This window comes from Lithobates pipiens, unplaced genomic scaffold (assembly GCF_037356315.1).
Source record: "Lithobates pipiens isolate NorthernLeopardFrog02 unplaced genomic scaffold, aLitPip1_a1.2 Scaffold_24, whole genome shotgun sequence".
Classification (NCBI taxonomy): Eukaryota; Metazoa; Chordata; class Amphibia; order Anura; family Ranidae; genus Lithobates; species Lithobates pipiens.
This window is the reverse complement of record NW_027507786.1, coordinates 14,269,181-14,287,847: the sequence shown is the minus strand read 5'-3', so window position 1 is coordinate 14,287,847 and position 18,667 is coordinate 14,269,181. Positions and strand designations below refer to the sequence as shown.

Here is an 18,667-nt window from a genome sequence, read left to right as displayed (position 1 = left end):
CCCGAGTGTCAGGGTGTCATTGTTCTGGACCCCCAAGTGTCAGGGTGTCATTGTTCTGGACCCCCAAGTGTCAGGGTGTCATTGTTCTGGACCCCCAAGTGTCAGGGTGTCATTGTTCTGGACCCCCAAGTGTCAGGGTGTCATTGTTCTGGACCCCCAAGTGTCAAGGTGTCATTGTTCTGGACCCCCAAGTGTCAAGGTGTCATTGTTCTGGACCCCCAAGTGTCAGGGTGTCATTGTTCTGGGATCCCCAAGTGTCAGGGTGTCATTGTTCTGGGACCCCCAAGTGTCAGGGTGTCATTGTTCAGGGACCCCCAATTGTCAGTGTGTTGTTGTTCTGGGATCCCCAATTGTCAGTGTGTTGATGTTCTGGGATCCCCAAGTGTCAGTGTGTCATTGTTCTGGGATCCCCAAGTGTCAGGGTGTCATTGTTCAGGGACCCCCAATTGTCAGTGTGTTGATGTTCTGGGATCCCCAAGTGTCAGAGTGTCATTGTTCTGGACCCCCAAATGTCAGGGTGTCATTGTTCTGGACCCCCGAGTGTCAGGGTGTCATTGTTCTGGACCCCCGAGTGTCAGGGTGTCATTGTTTTGGACCCCCGAGTGTCAGGGTGTCATTGTTCTGGACCCCCGAGTGTCAGGGTGTCATTGTCCTGGACCCCCGAGTGTCAGGGTGTCATTGTTCTGGACCCCCGAGTGTCAGGGTGTCATTGTTCTGGACCCCCGAGTGTCAGGGTGTCATTGTTCTGGACCCCCAAATGTCAGGGTGTCATTGTTCTGGACCCCCGAGTGTCAGGGTGTCATTGTTCTGGACCCCCGAGTGTCAGGGTGTCATTGTTCTGGACCCCCGAGTGTCAGGGTGTCATTGTTCTGGACCCCCGAGTGTCAGGGTGTCATTGTTCTGGACCCCCGAGTGTCAGGGTGTCATTGTTCTGGACCCCCGAGTGTCAGGGTGTCATTGTTCTGGACCCCCGAGTGTCAGGGTGTCATTGTTCTGGGACCCCCAGTGTGTCAGTGGGTTAATGTTCTGGGACCCCCAGTGTGTCATTGTTCTGGGACCCCCAATGTGTCATTGTTCTGGGTCCCCCAATGTGTCATTGTGTCATTTTTATGAACCCCCGAGTGTCAGGGTGTCATTGTTCTGGACCCCCAAGTGTCAGGGTGTCATTGTTCTGGACCCCCAAGTGTCAGGGTGTCATTGTTCTGGACCCCCAAGTGTCAGGGTGTCATTGTTCTGGACCCCCAAGTGTCAAGGTGTCATTGTTCTGGACCCCCAAGTGTCAAGGTGTCATTGTTCTGGACCCCCAAGTGTCAGGGTGTCATTGTTCTGGGACCCCCAAGTGTCAGGGTGTCATTGTTCAGGGACCCCCAATTGTCAGTGTGTTGTTGTTCTGGGATCCCCAATTGTCAGTGTGTTGATGTTCTGGGATCCCCAAGTGTCAGTGTGTCATTGTTCTGGGATCCCCAAGTGTCAGGGTGTCATTGTTCAGGGACCCCCAATTGTCAGTGTGTTGATGTTCTGGGATCCCCAAGTGTCAGAGTGTCATTGTTCTGGACCCCCAAATGTCAGGGTGTCATTGTTCTGGACCCCCGAGTGTCAGGGTGTCATTGTTCTGGACCCCCGAGTGTCAGGGTGTCATTGTTTTGGACCCCCGAGTGTCAGGGTGTCATTGTTCTGGACCCCCGAGTGTCAGGGTGTCATTGTCCTGGACCCCCGAGTGTCAGGGTGTCATTGTTCTGGACCCCCGAGTGTCAGGGTGTCATTGTTCTGGACCCCCAAATGTCAGGGTGTCATTGTTCTGGACCCCCAAATGTCAGGGTGTCATTGTTCTGGACCCCCGAGTGTCAGGGTGTCATTGTTCTGGACCCCCGAGTGTCAGGGTGTCATTGTTCTGGACCCCCGAGTGTCAGGGTGTCATTGTTCTGGACCCCCGAGTGTCAGGGTGTCATTGTTCTGGACCCCCGAGTGTCAGGGTGTCATTGTTCTGGACCCCCGAGTGTCAGCGTGTCATTGTTTTGGACCGCAGAGTGTCAGCGTGTCATTGTTTTGGACAGCAGAGTGTCAGGGTGTCATTGTTCTGGATCCCTGAATGTCAGGGTGTCATTGTTCTGGACCCCCGAGTGTCAGGGTGTCATTGTTCTGGACCCCCGAGTGTCAGGGTGTCATTGTTCTGGACCCCCGAGTGTCAGGGTGTCATTGTTCTGGACCCCCGAGTGTCAGGGTGTCATTGTTCTGGACCCCCGAGTGTCAGGGTGTCATTGTTCTGGACCCCCGAGTGTCAGGGTGTCATTGTTCTGGACCCCCGAGTGTCAGCGTGTCATTGTTCTGGACCCCCGAGTGTCAGCGTGTCATTGTTTTGGACCGCAGAGTGTCAGCGTGTCATTGTTTTGGACCGCAGAGTGTCAGCGTGTCATTGTTCTGGACCCCCGAGTGTCAGGGTGTCATTGTTCTGGACCCCCGAGTGTCAGGGTGTCATTGTTCTGGACCCCCGAGTGTCAGGGTGTCATTGTTCTGGACCCCCGAGTGTCAGGGTGTCATTGTTCTGGACCCCCGAGTGTCAGGGTGTCATTGTTCTGGACCCCCGAGTGTCAGGGTGTCATTGTTCTGGACCCCCGAGTGTCAGGGTGTCATTGTTCTGGACCCCCGAGTGTCAGGGTGTCATTGTTCTGGACCCCCGAGTGTCAGGGTGTCATTGTTCTGGACCGCAGAGTGTCAGGGTGTCATTGTTCTGGACCGCAGAGTGTCAGGGTGTCATTGTTTTGGACCGCAGAGTGTCAGGGTGTCATTGTTCTGGACCCCCGAGTGTCAGGGTGTCATTGTTCTGGACCCCCGAGTGTCAGGGTGTCATTGTTCTGGACCCCCGAGTGTCAGGGTGTCATTGTTCTGGACCCCCGAGTGTCAGGGTGTCATTGTTCTGGACCCCCGAGTGTCAGGGTGTCATTGTTCTGGACCCCCAAGTGTCAGGGTGTCATTGTTCTGGACCCCCGATTGTCAGGGTGTCATTGTTCTGGACCCCCGAGTGTCAGCGTGTCATTGTTTTGGACCCCCGAGTGTCAGGGTGTCATTGTTCTGGACCCCCGAGTGTCAGCGTGTCATTGTTTTGGACCGCAGAGTGTCAGGGTGTCATTGTTCTGGACCCCCGAGTGTCAGGGTGTCATTGTTCTGGACCCCCGAGTGTCAGGGTGTCATTGTTCTGGACCCCCGAGTGTCAGGGTGTCATTGTTCTGGACCCCCGAGTGTCAGCGTGTCATTGTTTTGGATCGCAGAGTGTCAGGGTGTCATTGTTCTGGACCCCCAGTAAAGGTAACTTTTCAAAGTCACTTACCCCATATCCCCATGAATATTGCGAAAAAACAGCGTGGCAACGTTATCAAATAGGTGGGAGTACTGGGGGGAAAGAAAACAATGATTAGGGTGGATTATTGGCATTGGGTATAATGTGATTGGTGGAGGTCGGTGGGGGTGGGATTACCTGGGAAGGTTCACAGGTGGTGTTTAATCTCCAGAATTCACAGCGTTGGTCACACAGGGGACACATGATGATCTGACCACCAATGGTGTTATCACAAATTTCTTTACTGCAGACAAAACAAGAATGAATGGTAGACGGCCATCAGTCAATCAGCACTTTACAACAACAGAGTCTTCTGCCCCTCCTCGTATTATTCTGCACAGTAAAGGACATAACGGCTCAGCGGCCTGTTACCAGATTCAGTACACTAAGTCATTGTTCTGGAACAAGCATGCATCCAGTAAAGTCAGCACTTTGATCTGCGGGCTTGTCCAGTGCCTGCAACTCAAACTGTCAAAGAAAGAAGATTACATTTGGAAGGACCTCTCCCAAAGCTGGAGTGTCCATAACTACATATTGTGTGTCTTTCACCTAGGCGGAAATCAGCCTGAGCGCTGCTTACATTTATCTGGACTCTGCTGGTTTTCCTAAGATAAGTGTGTCGGTTCTCGGAGTGGTGCCGCTTGGTTTGGATTTTTCGACAAGGAAAATCACTGAGTTATAAAAATGTAGTTGACCCAACCAATCCCTGAGGTTCTTTGGTAGATGACAAATATTTGGAAAACTTTTCCAGAAGTTTCTTCACCTCCTAGGCTTCTGCCTGGAAAGAAGGTTTTACCAAAGCAGTTATTTTTCAATCAAGGATTTGTGTAACCCTAGGGTTCCTCCGGAAGTATCTAGGAGTTCCTTAAGCTGTGGATGATGGACCTCCAGTCTGATGGAGTCTACTTAATTTAAGGTCCAAAACCACTTGGCAGAACCATAATATACGTATTTAGAGAACTTTTCTAGAGGGTCCCTGACCCTCCAGAAGGTTCTTCACCTCCTCAGCTTCTGCCTGGAGAAGAGGTCTTCCCACAGCAGTTATTTTTAATCAGGGATTTGTGTAACCCTAGGGTTCCTCCAGAAGTGTCTAGGAGTTCCTTAAACTGTGGATGATGGACCTCCAATTTGATGGAGTCTACTTAGATCCAGGTCCAAAACCACTTGGCAAAACCATCTGCAGAATAGAAATATACATATTTAGAGAACTTTTGCAGAGGGTCCCTGACCCTCCAGTGGGTTCTTCACCTCCTCAGTTTCTGCCTGGAAAGAAGGTCTTACCAAAGCAGTTATTTTTTAATCAAGGATTTGTGTAACCCTAGGCTTCCTCCAGAGGTATCTAGGAATTCCTTAAGCTGTGGACGATGGACCTCCAGTCTGATGGAGTCTACTAAGATCCAGGTCCAAAACCACTTGGCAGAACCATCTGCAGAATAGAAATATACGCATTTAGAGAACTTTTCTAGAGGGACCCTGACCCTCCAGTGGGTTCTTCACCTCCTCAGCTTCTGCCTGGAGAAGAGGTCTTCCCACAGCAGTTATTTTCAATCAGATTTGCGTAACCCTAGGGTTCCTCCAGAGGTATCTAGGAGTTCCTTAAGCTGTGGATGATGGACCTCCAATTTTATGGAGTCTACTTAGATACTACTTAGGGTTCTTCAGCTCCTCACCTTCTGCCTGGAGAAGAGGTCTTCCCACAGCAGTTATTTTCAATCAGATTTGCGTAACCCTAGGGTTCCTCCAGAGATATCTAGGAGTTCCTTAAGCTGTGGATGATGGACCTCCAATTTTATGGAGTCTACTTAGATACTACTTAGGGTTCTTCAGCTCCTCACCTTCTGCCTGGAGAAGAGGTCTTCCCACAGCAGTTATTTTCAATCAGATTTGCGTAACCCTAGGGTTCCTCCAGAGATATCTAGGAGTTCCTTAAGCTGTGGATGATGGACCTCCAATTTTATGGAGTCTACTTAGATACTACTTAGGGTTCTTCAGCTCCTCACCTTCTGCCTGGAGAAGAGGTCTTCCCACAGCAGTTATTTTCAATCAGGGATTTGTGGAACCCTAGGGTTTCTCCAGAGGTGTCCAGGGGTTCCTTAAGCTGTGGACGATTTACCTCTCATCTGATGGTGCCGGCATATTTCCAAGACCAACGCCACTTGGCAGGCCAGCTGTAGGACCCCAATGGTTTTTTCTTTAGCAGTCTATAAGGATGATGGTCTTATCCCCACTGTAATGTAGGCATTCTTTAAACTAGCCATCAATGCAAGGGGCATTTTTCTCACTGACCCCAATTAATTGGTTTTAGAAGGGGTTCCTCAAGGCCTAAAATTTATTTCAAGGGTTCCTCCGGGGTCTAGAGGAATCTCACTTTAGGCCTTACCCCAGTTGATGGCGTGTACAGGAGGCCCAAGGACCTCAGCTGCTCTGCTTGAGTCGATATTTGAAAGTAGCTGGGCTAAAGGGTGTCTGTCTGGAAGAAGCATCTGTAAAGAATCTTCTTGCTGAGGAGTGTTGCAGAGAAGCTGAGCAGAAGCTACTACTGGACATCGAAAGAAAAAGATTCAAGGCCCACCAATCAAGGAATCTTTGACTGCCATCAAAGGGTCAAAGACCAGATTAATTATAGAGACATCCACTGCCACGTAAAGTGGTTGTAAACCCTTCCATACACCCAGTGAAATAACTGGCCTCAGGTGATACACAGAGAAGAAACAAATCCTCCTACATGAGTTGTACCTGTTTATCTGCAGTCTTCTCTTCTCTACATCTTTTCAAAGTACAGATTTTATACAGCATGTCTGATAGTTCAGGAAAAAAAGGGGGTGGAGAGCTGAAATGACACTCTGCAGAGCTCAGCGAGGACAGCTATGAGAGCAGATTGGAGGGAAGAGATAAACCCCCCCCCCCCCCGTCCCCCGTTCACACAGCCCACAGGAACAGACCTGAAGCTGACAACCATAGGCCGATTGCTGGAGGTCCCTCCCCTGTCACCTTTTTTCACTTGGTGTCAGGAAAACTTGTCAAAAATGATTCATGCAGATAGCAGAGGAAGGGGGCAGCAGACTGCAATGCCACTTAGTACTCCGGACTGAGACAAGCACACGCTATAGAGGGATATGCTTTGTTCGTATTTCATGTCTGAGGTTTACAACCACTTTAAGCAACGCTGTGCCTGTCTTACAGGGTCATAGGTTTGTCTGGCTGCTCCCAGGAGTTTACTACTAAAGGACCTAAAAAACAACACTATGTACAGCAGCATGTTGCGGTGCGCGGTCCTGCATTGTAATGCATTTTTTTGCGATTGTTGCATAAAAGTGAAGACATGTTGCAATTTTATGCAACGTATCCATGTACTAAAGCCTTTGCTGATCAATGCAGGTCATTTCACATGGTGTGAATAAGCCCTTTAAGACGACCTTTCCTCCTCAAAACTCTTAAATATTATTTAGCTATGACAAAAGTCGCGCTTTTGCAGAACTGGTTGTATTTTACCCAGAATTGGCCATTTCCCATTTTTTTACTGAAGCCAATTTGAACTTTTTTTTTAAACTTAGAAAAGGAGTTTATTTTTATCACTCGTATTGTCAGCTTGGTGTTTTGTAGATATCGTCATCTGCTGTTGTTTTCTGATGATGAATGATCTCACCTGCTGATACTGTCATCCATCGTTATCCAGCCGTACAGGAAGCATAAAAAACCAACAACAGCGGCGAAGAACAGCATTTCCGTATAGAAGCCCAGCCAAGCAAAGTAGATACCGATCTTCTCTCCGTAATATTTCCTGCAGAGAGAAATAAACACTAAGCCACAGAAAGCAAGGCTGCTAGAAGAGGAATTACACCGCTAGGACTGAATGAGTTCTCCTGAACCTCTACAAAGTTCTCAGTGCTTCGGGTGCAAAACTTTTACAATATCAATACTCAAGTGTGTTATAGTGCCCATAAGTATGTGTGCGTTAGTACCTATACGTATGCGCGTTATAGTGCCTATACTGTAGATGTGTATTGTATAGTACCTATATGTATGTGTGGTATAGTATGTATGCATGTCATAGTACCTATACGTATGCGTGTCATAGTACCTATACATATGTGTGTCATAGTACCTATACATATGTGTGTCATAGTACCTATACGTATGTGTGTCATAGTACCTATACGTATGTGTGTCATAGTACCTATACGTATGCGTGCCATAGTACCTATACGTATGCGTGCCATAGTACCTATACGTATGCGTGCCATAGTACGCGTGTGTGTCATAGTGCCTATACGTATGTGTGCCATAGTACCTATACGTATGTGTGTCATAGTACCTATACGTATGTGTGTTATAGTACCTATACGTATGTGTGTTATAGTACGCATGTGTGTCATAGTACCTGTACGTATGTGTGTCGTAGTACCTATACATATGTGTGTGTTGTAGTACCTATACATATGTGTGTTGTAGTACCTATGCGTATGTGTGCTATAGTGCCTATACATATGCGCGTCATGGTACCTATGCATATGCGTGTTATAGTGCCTATACGTATGTGTGTCATATTACCTATATGTATGTGTTATAGTGCCTATACTGTAGATGTGTATGGTATAGTACCTATACGTATGTGTGTTATAGTACGCATGTGGGTTATAGTACCTATACCTATGTGTGTCATAGTGCCTACATGTATGTGTGTCATAGTGCCTACATGTATGTGTGTCATAGTACCTATACGTATGTGTGTCATAGTACCTATACGTATGTGTGTCATAGTACCTATACGTATGCGTGCCATAGTACCTATACGTATGCGTGCCATAGTACCTATACGTATGCGTGCCATAGTACGCGTGTGTGTCATAGTGCCTATACGTATGTGTGCCATAGTACCTATACGTATGTGTGTCATAGTACCTATACGTATGTGTGTTATAGTACCTATACGTATGTGTGTTATAGTACGCATGTGTGTCATAGTACCTGTACGTATGTGTGTCGTAGTACCTATACATATGTGTGTGTTGTAGTACCTATACATATGTGTGTTGTAGTACCTATGCGTATGTGTGCTATAGTGCCTATACATATGCGCGTCATGGTACCTATGCATATGCGTGTTATAGTGCCTATACGTATGTGTGTCATATTACCTATATGTATGTGTTATAGTGCCTATACTGTAGATGTGTATGGTATAGTACCTATACGTATGTGTGTTATAGTACGCATGTGGGTTATAGTACCTATACCTATGTGTGTCATAGTGCCTACATGTATGTGTGTCATAGTGCCTACATGTATGTGTGTCATAGTACCTATACGTATGTGTGTCATAGTACCTATACGTATGTGTGTTATCGTACCTATTTGGATGCGTGCTATAGTGCCTATGCGTATGTGTGTCATATTACCTATGCGTATGTGTGTTATAGTACCTATGCTATGCATATGTGTGTTATCGTGCCTATACTGTAGATGTGTATGGTATAGTACCTATGCGTATGTGTGTTATAGTGCCTATACGTATGTGTGTCATATTACCTATGCGTATGTGTGTTATAGTACCTATGCATGTGTGTGTTATAGTACATATGCATATGTGTGTTATAGTACCTATGCATATGTGTGTTATAGTACCTATGCATATGTGTGTTATAGTACCTATGCATATGTGTGTTATAGTACCTATGCATGTGTGTGTTATAGTACCTATGCATGTGTGTGTTATAGTACCTATGCATGTGTGTGTTATAGTACCTATGCATGTGTGTGTTATAGTACCTATGCATGTGTGTGTTATAGTACCTATGCATGTGTGTGTTATAGTACCTATGCATGTGTGTGTTATCGTGCCTATACTGTATATGTGTATGGTATAGTACCTATACATATGTGTGTAATAATGCCGTGTGTTATAGAGCCTATACTTTACAGGCATTATGTGTGTTATAGTGCTAATCTTTGTATTTCAAGTTACTTGTTTGAATTAAAAGTAGATTATTTTTCATACATCTCCACCTAGTCACTCACCTGATGAGGTCCAGTGGCTGCTCCTTGTAGAACTTGCCAAACCTGGCCCAGTGCGTGTATAACGTGTACCTCTCATTGCTACACTTTGTGTCCTCAGACTTCTTCCAGTACTGGCACTGCCGGGATAAACACGGCACAATCAGCCACATGGAGAGCACCAAACAATTATACTGAATGGATCATGATGTAAAGTGCTACATTTTCAAGAGGGTTTGCAATAGCCAACAGACACTATACGGTCAAAGAGGAGATTTAGTCGTTTCCATTGAAGGCCACTGTGAATACTACATCATTGTAGTACTACAATCAACATACTACTGTAAAGACATTGTAGACCATTCTGTTCTTCCAATGTTGTGGTAACAGTTTTGTGAAGTCCCTTTTCTGTTCCACCATGACTGTGCTGTGTACAAAGCCAGCTCCATATAGACATGGATCGACCAGTTTGGTGTGGAGGAACTCGAGTGAGTTTCAGAGTCCTGACCCTACTGATCACCTTTGGGATATAATGGAATGAGCCAGATCTCCTCATCCAACAACTCCATAAAGACATTGTTTGACCAATTTGTTGTGGAGGAACTTGAGTGTCCTGCACACAGCCCTCACTCCTACTAAACGCCATTGGGATGAATCAGAACAAGCCAGGTCTTCTCAACCAACATCTTCATAAAGACATGATTTGAGGAGTTTGGTGTGAAGAAACAAGTGTCCTTCAGAGCTCTAACCTCAATTCTATTGATGTCTGAACCTGCGAGCTCCGTTGTGTCTGGCAATGTCTCTTCTTGCTGGGCCACCTGAGCTGCTGGACAGCTCCCTGCCTGATCTCTTAAGAGAACCTTGCCTTGTGTCTTGTTTCTCTGGGACCCTTTGCTTCTCCCATGAACTTCTTATTTAAGACACGCTTTTGCACCGTCTACCAGATTATGGTGCTCTTTTTAGCCAATATCTTGCTCATGTCACTCCTGCTGCCATCTGTATATTTCCTACCTGTTATTACCTTTGGCTTGCTCCTCATCTATTCTTCTGCTTGATCCCAACCTGTAACCAATTGTTACTGACCTTTGGCTTACTTACCGACTACGCCTCTGTGTGATCCCTACCTGCTATATCTGGTACTGGACCCCAGCTTACTCAGCCCCTGGTGGGGTAATCGTGAGGACCGCCACCTGGTACAAACATACAGCAAAACCCATCTCCACCATCAGGAGCTCTGGTGAGTACTGGTTAGTGCTTTAGCTCCTGGTCTCCAAGCCTGACCCCTGACCGTGACAACGGAACACCTTTAAGATAACTTGGCACACCGATTGTAAGCCAGAACTTCTCATCCAACATAAGTACCGGATTTCATAAATGGGCACAGATTCCCACAGACACCCTCAAAAATATCATGGAAAAGTCTATCCAGAAAACTAGAGGCTGGTATAGTTGATGCCAGGAAGAGGGGAGGGGTTGGAATCCATATTATGGGCCATGATTCTGAAACGGTAGGTCCAACATACACTATATTGCCAAAAGTCTTCATGGACCTTGATTTGTGCACTGATCCACATCATTTGGTGGAGGGAGGATAATGGCGTGGGGCTGCTTTTCAGGGGTTGGGCTTGGCCCCTTAGTTCCAGTGAAGGGAACTCTTAAGGCGTCAGCACACCAAGACATTTTGGACAATTTGATTCTCCCAACTTTGTGGGAACAATTTGGGGGATGGTCCCTTCCTGTTCCAACATGACTGCGCACCAGTGTACAAAGCAAGGTCCATAAAGACATGGATGAGTGAGTTTGGGGTGGAGGAACTTGACTGGCCTGCCAGGCCTTCTACTCTACACATCAGTGTCTGACCTCACAAATGTGCTTCTGGAAGAATGGTCAAACATTCCCATATACACACACCTACATTTTGTGGACGGCCTTCCCAGAAGAGTTGAAGCTGTTATAGCTGCAAAGGGCGGAGCCAACTCAATATTGAACCCTACGGACTAAGACTGGGAGGCCATTAAAATTCATGTACGTGTAAAGGCGGGTGTCCCAATACTTTTGGCAAAATGGTGTAGATGTGATGATCAGGTGTCTTTGGCCATATAGTGGATATCGGATAAAAAAAAGGATATTTGGATTAAATTGTGTTGACCTAATTACTGGGTCCTGACACCCCTTAGGACCATAGATGTGTCTTGGATGAGCTACAAAACATCTTGAACATTACAGGACAAGTCCAGTTGAATGGGACCAACTGCTACTAGATATACAAAGACCAGGACAAAGGAGAACGTTCACCTCCGATCCTATTCCTGGACCATCATCTACCTTAGCACGTTCCATGGTGATTGGATGAAGGCAGATATAAATATGTTGACATATCTTCCTAATATTCATTAGAACTGAAGAAGTGGTTTGGAGAAGCTACGAAACATCTTCAACATTATAAAACAAGTACAATTGAATGTAACTACTACTGGATATACCATGACCTGGATAAATAAAAACCTTCACAGGCAAGAAGAACCATGATTTGTCAAGCTCCTACATGTCAATGAAATTGTTGGGAACAACCAATCACAGCCAAGTACTAAATACATCGGTGACTGCAGATAATATATGGAATGTTCAAGTACAGGGATCTGCAAACTGTGGCCCAGGGGGGGGGGGGGGGGGGCATATGTGGCCCTTTGCTTACATTTATGCGGCCCTTGGGGCATTATTCCTTCCACTGATATCAATGATGGGGAACTAATTCTCCCACTGACACCAATGATGGGACCCTATTCCTCCCACTGACACCAATGATCGGGCACTATTCCTCCCACTGACACCAATGATGGGACACTATTCCTCCCACTGACACCAATGATGGGGCCCTATTCCTCCCACTGACACCAATAATGGGGCACTATTCCTCCCACTGACACCAATGATGGGGCACTATTCCTCCCACTGATACCAATGATGGGGCACTATTCCTACCACTGACACCAATGATGGGACCCTATTCCTCCCACTGATACCAATGATGGGGCACTATTCCTCCCACTGACACCAATGATGGGGCCCTATTCCTCCCACTGACACCAATGATGGGACACTATTCCTCCCACTGCCACCAATGATGGGACCCTATTCCTCCCACTGACACCAATGATGGGGCACTATTCCTCCCACTGACACCAATGATGGGGCACTATTCCTCCCACTGATACCAATGATGGGGCACTATTCCTCCCACTGATACCAATGATGGGGCACTATTCCTACCACTGACACCAATGATGGGGCACTATTCCTACCACTGACACCAATGATGGGGCACTATTCCTCCCACTGACACCAATGATGTATTTTTTTTACTCCCACTGACCACCAGACCTATGGCCTTGTTTACTCCCCACCAATACCAGGGCATTTTATATTCCCACTGGTCACAATCTGGTCTCCTAAAGTCTGAAGGCCCTTTGGTTAGTAAGTTTGGAGACCCCTGCTCTAGTACAAGGTCGTGTTAGCAGTGAATTCAGAATTTGGGGCATTGAGTAATATCAGACATTATTATGACAGGTATACATACATCATGGAGCGGGAAGGCAGCATTGTAGGTGCCGTTATTTAATAGTTTCTTAATCCCGAATCTCCTCTTTTCTTCTTCCGGTCCATAGTGGCAGCGAGAGAGAATGTAATACACCTGGAAATAGAAGATACAATAGAACATCATTTACAAAGAATGGTCTGAAGAACAGGATCATCTCATTGTTCCAGAAGACCTGGATGTCAGTGGCATCACTAGGGTTGGTGTCACCCAGTGCAAAAAAAAAATGCTGTCACCCCCCCCCCACAGTACAGACCCCCCTCCACTAACTACAGACCCCCCTCCTGCAGTACACACCACTCTCCATCAATATAGACCCCGCACCCTCAGTATAAACCTCCCCCCTTAGTACAGACACCCCTTCAGTGCAGACCCCCCATCGGTACAGACACCCCCACCTCGGTGCAGACACCCCTACCTCAGTACAGACACCCCCACCTCAGTACAGACACCCCCACCTCAGTACAGACACCCCCACCTCAGTACAGACACCCCCCTCCCCCAGCATTACAGACACCCACCTCAGTGCAGACCCCCCCCCCCCAACAGTACAGACACCCCTCCTCCTCAGTGCAGACCCCCCTTCAGTGCAGACACCCCCCCCCTCAGTGCAGACCCCCCCAACAGTACAGACACCCCTCCTCAGTGCAGACACCCCCCAGTGCAGACCCCTCCCCCCCGCAGTACAGACACCCCCCTCCAGTGCAGACCCCCTTCAGTTACAGACCCCCCCCCAGTACAGACACCCCACTCAGCGCAGACTCCTCAGTGCAGACACCCCCCCATCAGTATAGACACCCCACTTACAGACTTCAGAACAGCAGGTACACATAGCGGTGCGTTTCCCTCAAGCTTGGGCTCCTCCTCTGTGGATGTAAACAGAGGAGGGGGAGGCGGCTTTGTTCTGACACAGGGCAGTGGGCGGTGTTAGCAGTGCCGCTACCCACGGGTGTCACCCATCTGGCGGGTGTCACCCAGGTGCGGCCCACACCTGTCTAGCAACGCCACTGCTGGATGTCACTCCACAGTCATCACGACTGGGCTCCGGCCTTCCCTTTAGTTTTAAATGACCTACTCTGATTTCACCGCACACTGTGAGCCTCTTACCATGTGCATTAAAAGCTGCAGCGAGTCAGGTAGAGCCCTGCCTCATTTCCTGGCTGGAGGACATTCATCATCATCATAGCCCTTTCCTCCCCAGATTGACGGTCACTGGCCCATCCCTTTCATCAGAGATGAGACAAGAGGGGGGGGGGCAGTAGGGGCAGAAGAAGTGCAGTCAGGGGAGGCAGATGAGGCAGAGCCTCACCTGCCATGAACATAAAAAAAAAAAAAAAAAGGATTGGAGCTTCGAGGGTCGTAGCTTGGTGACCTGAGGTCACAGAGACCCCAAATTTGGGGGGTAGGTAGCCGAAGTCCTAATCCACCACTATGGTTCCAGAGATACGGGGCTCCTTGTGCAGCCTGTAAGAAGCTACATACAGAGCGGCCAGATTACATACAAACTGACAGACTCTGCAGCAGACTGAGAGGATGAGCTCACAGTGCCTCTCCTCACTTCTTGTCAGAGGCACCGAGCTCAATGGACAGCTTGGAGCCTTGGACCAATGGTAAAGCACCATTGGCCCCAAGCTGTCCAATGAAAATGCTGCAGGGGAGGCACGCTTCTCACTGCAGTGTCATAGAAGGGGGCGTGTCTAAAAGACACATGCTCCCTTCCAGCCCAGCCCCCAGCCACAGGAAAAAACATGCGTTTCAGGGTATAAGATTTACCCACAATCCCCCATGGTTTTCTCACTCAGTTAAGAGGGAGAATGAGAATCTTCTGCTGCTGAAAAGGTACGAGCTAAATCATAAATTATTATGCTACTTAGCATAGAAATGTGCAATGCGTTTCGTTTCAAATTCACTTTTTAACAAATTTCGACAAATTTGTTAATTCGGAAATATCCGAAACGAAAACCCAACGAAAGTGCAAGTCCCGGCCTGCCCTGCCAATCATCATTTTTAAACAGATCGGTACCAAAGTCCACCTATAGCCAAAAGAATGAGCCCCCCCAGCCCCTCCCACTCACGATTCTGTTGCGGGTGGACGCGGTGAAGAAGGTGTTCTGGTCCTGGATGAGGAAGAGCTCCTGCTTCTGCTTGCTGAAGGACGCGGTGAAGTAGTCCGGCTCCGGATTCATGACGTCCTCCGGCAGGCGGAACAACTTCACCATCACTTTGAGCGGGTGGTAGGTCTGGGCCATGTCGTTCTCCTTGATGGGAACTTTAATATTCAGAACTTCCGCATAGGTGGTGAGAACCTCCCAGGGGGCGTGGATCTTCACAAAGTACAGTTTACCGTTTTCAGATTCCTGCGGAGAAATAAACGTCACAAAAGGTGAGGCCACCAGGACACCAGGTTCAATGCCTGACTGTGGGGGAGGGGACATTAGAGAGTAAGCTCCTCTGGTGCAGAGACTGATGTGACTGTGGGGGGAGGGGACATTAGAATGTAAGCTGCTCTGGTACAGAGACTGATGTGACTGTGGGGGAGGGGGCATTAGAGTGTAAGCTCCTTTGGTACAGAGACTCATGTGACTGTGGGGGAGGGGACATTAGAGTGTAAGCTCCTTTGGTACAGAGACTGATGTGACTGTGGGAGAGGGGGCATTAGTGTGTAAGCTCCTTTGGTACAGAGACTGATGTGACTGTGGGGGGGGGGGGGGACATTAGAGTGTAAGCTTTTCTGGTACAGAGACTGATGTGACTGTGGGGGAGGGGGCATTAGAATGTAAGCTGCTCTGGTACAGAGACTGATGTGACTGTGGGGGAGGGGACATTAGTGTGTAAGCTCCTTTGGTACAGAGACGGATGTGACTGTGGGGGAGGGGACATTAGAGTGTAAGCTCCTCTGGTACAGAGACTGATGTGACTGTGGGGGGAGGGGACATTAGAGTGTAAGCTCCTTTGGTACAGAGACTGATGTGACTGTGGGGGAGGGGACATTAGAGTGTAAGCTCCTTTGGTACAGAGACTGATGTGACTGTGGGGGGAGGGGACATTAGAGTGTAAGCTCCTTTGGTACAGAGACTGATGTGACTGTGGGGGAGGGGACATTAGAGTGTAAGCTCCTTTGGTACAGAGACTGATGTGACTGTGGGGGAGGGGACATTAGAGTGTAAGCTCCTTTGGTACAGAGACTGATGTGACTGTGGGGGAGGGGACATTAGAGTGTAAGCTCCTCTGGTACAGAGACTGATGTGATTCACCTACAGACAATATATAATTGATCCTCTTATCTTTTATCTGATCTCGGGAACATTCTGGATGAAGTCACCTTTTTATCTTCGGTCTCCAGCTCCAGGCCGGCCTTCTGCATATTAATCTCAAATTCTCTACGTCTCTCCTGAGGGATGAAAAACAATCATAAGATTAATTGCTTGATGACTCAAAAAAAAATTAAAAATAAAAACTTCACAAACCAATCAATCATCAATGAGGCATGAAGGATAAAACTCATTACAATGTATCCAAAGCCAAAACTTGTATTCATTTTATCTTTGGATGGAGTGGAGCTGAATCCCCTGTTGGGTTTTTATTGCTGTCTGTGTCCCAGAGATCATATAGCTATATATTATAGATAAATATATATATATATATATATATATATATATATATATATATATATATATATATATATATATATATATATATATATATATATATATATATATATATATAGTTATATATATATAGTTATATATATATAGTTATTATATTTATTAGGTCTGGGAAAATTAAAGATTAATTCCTCGATTAATCGTTAATTTTTTTGATCGGTACTCACCTCTCCGCCGGCTTCCGGGTCTTCAGGGAGTTCCGTCGGAGATCCGGTGACGTCGATGTCTGTGACGTTACCGGACAGCCTGGACAGTGATTGTAAATATGGATGTGGTTAACTGGGATCATTCAGTGAGCTACGTGTAGGCAAATTTAATAACCTCCGTTTTAAACATGACTAAAAGCATGACTGGCTAAAGTGAGGCCTACTATAAAGTGATGACAGTCAATATACTAGAGAAGTTTTATAATTAAAGTTAAACTAACTTTCTACATTTTTCTTAAAGTTTAACAAAAATAAATGACTTACATCAGTGTTATAGTTTGAATTTAAAACGTATTTGTGTGGACTGTGAAGTTAAGTCATGGATTGTGGAAACTAACTAGTGTCGGGTGATTGTATATCGTGTATACCACATTTACCACTGACTAATACAGGAGTTGCAATGCAAGGAGATCAGCTAAAAGTAGTTGGATCTGTATGTGCGTTATAATTAATTGAAATGAGTCGATTAATCGGATAAAAAAAAACAAAAAAAATAATTATATATATATATATTTATATATTAATCGAACACGAAAATTCTGTATTCTGTAACAGCCCTAATTGTATATATATATTTTATGGCACAGCAAGATGTGAAATGTAACCGTCTCAATAAAAACATCTGTGAACATCACGATAACACAAGATGTGCACCGACTATAAATTCACACTATAGCTCTTTTCATGTGATCTGCTAATTGCGGTGTACCGATACTGACCACCGGGTGGCACCAGTCAAGTACATTTATTTTCTAGGCTGAAATAAAAATAAACATTCCTATAGGATGTTACATTATATTACTAAAAGTATTGGGACACCTGCCTTTACACGTACATGAACTTTAATGACATCCCAGTCTTAGTCCATAGAGTTCAACATTGAGTTGGCCCACCCTTTGCAGCTATAACAGCTTCACCTCTTCTAGGAAGGCCGTCCACAAGGTTTAGGAGTGTGTCTATGGGAATGTTTGACCATTCTTCCAGAAGAGCATTTGTGAGGTCAGGCACTGATGTTGGACGAGAAGGCCTGACTGGCAGTCTCCTCTCAAATTAATCCCAAAGGTGTTCTATAGGGTTGAGGTCAGGACTCTCTGCAGGCCAGTCAAGTCCCTCCACCCCAAACTCGCTCATCCATGTCTTTATGGAACTGGGATGGCATTAAAATTCATGTGCGTGTAAATTTAGGCGTCTTAATACTATATAGTGTGTGTAAAAAAGATATATATATAGATTATATATATATATATATATATATATATATATATATATATATATATATATATATATATATATATATATATATATATATATATATCTCTCTCCAGTCCAGACTACAGAGGCAAGAGTGGATTTCATTGTATTAACAAAAAAAAAACAAAAAAAAAGATATTATAATATATATATATATATATATATATATATATATATATATATTATAATATCTTTTTTTTTTGTTTGTTTTGTAAATACAATGAAATCCACTCTTTGTTGAAAAAAATTATATATATATATATAATCATTTTATTTTTCAACTATAGTATATTAGTGTGTGTAATATATATATATATATATATATATATATATATATATATACACACACACACACACACACAATTTTTTTTTATATATTATAGTTAATAAAAAATTCTATTAATAATAATATATATATATATATATATTTTTTTTTTTTTTTAAACTATAATATATATATATATAAAAAAAATGTGTGTATGTGTGTGTGTGTGTGTATATATATATATATATATATATATATATATATATATATATATATATATATATATATATATATATATATATATATATATATATATACACACACATATACATATATACACACACACACACACACACA

The 18,667-nt window shown here is 45.4% G+C and overlaps 1 protein-coding gene across 1 annotated transcript in view; it reads right to left on the bottom strand.

Annotated features, from left to right (window-relative positions):
- ANO5 (anoctamin 5) overlaps positions 1–18,667 on the bottom strand; it is a 137,627-nt gene that overhangs the window by 42,575 nt on the left and 76,385 nt on the right. The window contains 8 exon segments of the mRNA XM_077453611.1: positions 3,326–3,353; positions 3,355–3,387; positions 3,473–3,578; positions 6,981–7,115; positions 9,353–9,468; positions 12,906–13,019; positions 14,999–15,280; positions 16,246–16,314. Coding sequence (XP_077309737.1) covers positions 3,326–3,353; positions 3,355–3,387; positions 3,473–3,578; positions 6,981–7,115; positions 9,353–9,468; positions 12,906–13,019; positions 14,999–15,280; positions 16,246–16,314 — 883 coding nt within the window.